At 37.4% G+C, this 3703-nt stretch overlaps 1 protein-coding gene across 1 annotated transcript in view; it reads right to left on the bottom strand.

Moving 5' to 3' along the window:
- SGTB (small glutamine-rich tetratricopeptide repeat (TPR)-containing, beta) overlaps positions 1-3703 on the bottom strand; it is a 55887-nt gene that overhangs the window by 27909 nt on the left and 24275 nt on the right. Inside the window, exon 4 of the mRNA XM_006870983.1 lies at positions 2967-3066. Within this exon, the coding sequence (XP_006871045.1) occupies positions 2967-3066 (100 nt within the window). The remainder of the gene's footprint in view (positions 1-2966; positions 3067-3703) is intronic.

The following is a 3703-nucleotide window of genomic DNA, read 5'->3' as shown; positions in this document are numbered from 1 at the left end:
TGGATGCAGTAGCTCAAAAGAGGGAACAAATCTTTACAGCGAGGATCATTCCCACCCCCTCCATACACAGAGTAGACAGGGATGGGCAACTTGGACATGGGATACCCAAAATGGGGAGGGCTACAAAGGCAAGAAGAGACTAGCTTACAAGCTTTCAAGAGGAAGCCTAGATCCAGAGGACACAGAGGAAGGTAGAATCTCTAATGAGTAGTATCCAATCTGTCTGGGCAAGGCTGATGAAACGAGATGGGGATAGGTCTCTTGTGATACAATAGTGAATAACTGTTATCAGGACTGATTATGAGGGTTGGAAATGTAAAGGTAGACACATTTTGTAGCAAAAGGAGGGGAGTGACTGACTTTGCAGTCTAGGAGCGGAGGTCCCTGGGACCATCAAGGGAGACGAGTGGACAGCAGGACCCTACCCAGAGAAGCAGTGATACCAGAGATGGAGGCAGAGACAATGGCAATGAAACAATATACGACAGAATAAATGTAAAGCTAATGTTCTCCCATGTAAACTATCATATAATGCACAATAAACATTTAAAAAATAAAAAAAGAAGTTATTTGTCAAGTCTGAAAGTAAGGAGAGCTTTAAGCTACAAAGTATTAGATGACAATTTAAACTGAAAAAAAATTTTTTTCACTATGTAAAATTTAAAATATTTACATATTAAATACATTAATTATATATCTGCTAATCAGATGTGTGATTCAATACCACAACACTAGCCCCATGTGGCTATTGAAATTTAGATTATTCAGCTAATTAATTGAAACTGCTTTTGAAATAATTTTAAATTTTATTTTCTCATTTTCAGTAGCTGCATTATAAGTCATCAATACCTACTGTGGACCACACAGATAACCGATTACTTCCATCATTGTAAAAAGTTCTGTTGAATAAAAGTGACTTAGTGTGTATCATATTTTTAAAAACAAGAGAACAATAATTTTTTAAAAAAGTTTAAATGCACGTAGCAGTTAATATACTTAAAAGGGAGCAATGCAATGCAGGGAATTGATTATACAGGTGAGAGAAGAGCTGAGATGCTATGCAGGTAGGTTATGTATCAATTTACCACCCCTAAGACAGTAGGATCTTGGGTCCAAAACTGAACATAACCAGTCTAAAGGCTGAAACAACAGATTTCTCCAGTGGCAGACAGTAAAGACAAGACATACATCCTCTGCCAGTTTTGGACCTTCCCCTGAGATAAAGAGGGAAAAACACCCTGAGCTCTTCTTTTCTCAGTCTTCCAATCTCCTGCCAGTACCTTCCATAGCCAAACCCAGACAGAAGCAAAACGACAAAGGAACCTGGGAAATGCATCCTATAGGTGTCATTAAAAAGCTCAGCATTGAAAGAAACAGAAATAAGACTAAGGCTAAACAGGTTAAAGCCTGTCGTAATTACAAAAAGACAATTTACAAATAGCCATTTGAAAAATGTCCTAGGTCTCTCATAATTAAATAAACATAAATCAGAACAATTGATAATAAAATAATAATTATATTACATTTTAAATAGCAAATAATCACTTGAATACTTAAGGCTGATGTGGGTATGATGTTGTTGTTGTTGTTAAGAACCTTTGAGTAGGCTCTGAGATACATTCATATACTTCTGGGGGAAGTAATTATTTTTCTAAATATTTTTAAAGAAACTGGAACTACTTTGCAATCTTCATTAACAATGTCTTTCATGTCTAGATCACTAGCCCTACAATGTGCATTTCAAAGGATACATCCAAACTCCAGAAAATGTGAATGCCAGAAAAAGATTTAAAAGCAAAGATATTCACTGTAGCTTTAAATCTTGGGGGGATGAGGGGAGTTTAATGGGAGGGAGGGAAATGGAAAGAAACTCACTGTCCCTCAGCAGTACAATGTTGTTGTTGTTGTTGTTAAATGTCATTGAGTCAGTTCTGACTCATAGCAATCCTTTATAGGGTTTCCAAGCAGTGGTTGGTGGGTTTGAATTGACAACCTATGGTTAGCAGTCAAGTGCTGATCCTACAGTGCCACACCAGAACACCAGCAGTACAATGTTGTTGTTGTTGTTAAGTGCCGTCGAGTCACTTCCGACCCATAACGACCCTGTATTGGGTTTCCGAGGAGTGACTGGTGAGCTTGAACTGCCGACCTTGCAGTTCAAATGGCTTTAGTTAGTATAAATTAAAGTATGTTGATGTGATGGTGTGCGCTCGACTGCAAAGTCAGTTTGAATTGCAAGGTCAAGCTCTTTGAAAACCCTATACAGGGTCACTATGGGTCAGAACTGATTCGACAGTAATTAACAGCAATCCTGGTATGGCTCTATAGGATCAGTACTGGACTTTTAACCACTAGGTTGGCAGTTTACACCTACCAGCTGCTCCTTGGAAACCCTATACAGGTTGCAGAGTTGGTACAGACTTGACAACACTTAATAACAACAACAATCTACTCATTCTGAAATAGCAGAGTTCCTTATTGCCAAGTACAATGGCAATTGTTGGAAATTCAAAAAAGAATAAGTAATAAAATCATTTTTAAGTAATTTAAATAATATTTATAAATAATTTCTGAATAAAGCTGAGTCTAAAATGATTTCGGAGTCCTGGTATGGTGCTGTGGATTAATGTGCCAGACTGCAAAGTCGTTTGAACTGCATAGTCAGTGGTTCAAGCTCACTAGCCGCTCCTCAGAAACCCTATACAGGGTCGTTGTGGGTTGGAACCAACTAGATGGCACTTAACAACAACAACAAAATGATTTTGCTTACGCTGAACAAAATATGCCTGAAGTTGATACTAGTTGCCTTTATTTGGTAAATTTGTAAGTTTATTTTTATTTTTTCTCTACTTTATATTTTTCTGAACTTCAAAATTTGGCAAAGAAATATATTTTACAGTTCTCATCCAGAGCTATTACTCCAAACGTTTAAGAACAATAAACCTGGCACAACAGTGCCAGTTTACCTGTTGCAATAATAAACCGCATTGTTTGGATCCAATTCTATTGCCTGTGTATAGCAATCCACTGCAGCAGCATAATTTTCTTCTTTCATGTGATTATTGCCTAAAATAAGCAATACATATAGTAAGTACAAAATACAGAAAAAGATTTTGAAAGATCAATTCTAATAATTGAAACAGTAATAAAATGATTTTTCAGTCACAAAGGAAATAAGCTTTATATTGTATTAATAGATCACCTTCAGTCTGCAGTCACAAACAGTGCAATCTTAAAATTTAATGCTTGCATATTTTATAAAGAGTTCTGGTGTGGTGTTGTATGATAAGCATTGGACCCAAAGGTTGGCAGTTCAGACTCACCAGCCACTCCTAGAAAACCCTGTACAGAGTTGCTATGAGTCAGAACCATAGCAACTGGCTGGCACTTAATAATAACATATTTTGTAAGATCCAGGCCTCATTACAAGAGTAAATGCAACAAGTATAATTATGGTGGTGGTAGTTGGTGATTGCGTGCTTTCGAGTCCAGCCCAACTCATAGGGTTTCCGAGGCTGTAAATCTTTACGGGAACAGAAACGCTAATCTTTCTCCCAAGAAGCAACTGGTAGATTTGAACTGCTGACCTTGATGTTAGTCGCCCAACACAACCCACTATGCTACCTGAGCTCCTTAAATATGACTATGTTGTTGTTGTTAAGTGCCATCAAGTCAGTTCTATCTCATAGACACCTTGTATACG

This window comes from Chrysochloris asiatica, unplaced genomic scaffold (assembly GCF_000296735.1).
Source record: "Chrysochloris asiatica unplaced genomic scaffold, ChrAsi1.0 scaffold00157, whole genome shotgun sequence".
Lineage (NCBI taxonomy): Eukaryota > Metazoa > Chordata > Mammalia > Afrosoricida > Chrysochloridae > Chrysochloris > Chrysochloris asiatica.
This window is presented reverse-complemented; position numbering and strand designations above follow the sequence as displayed.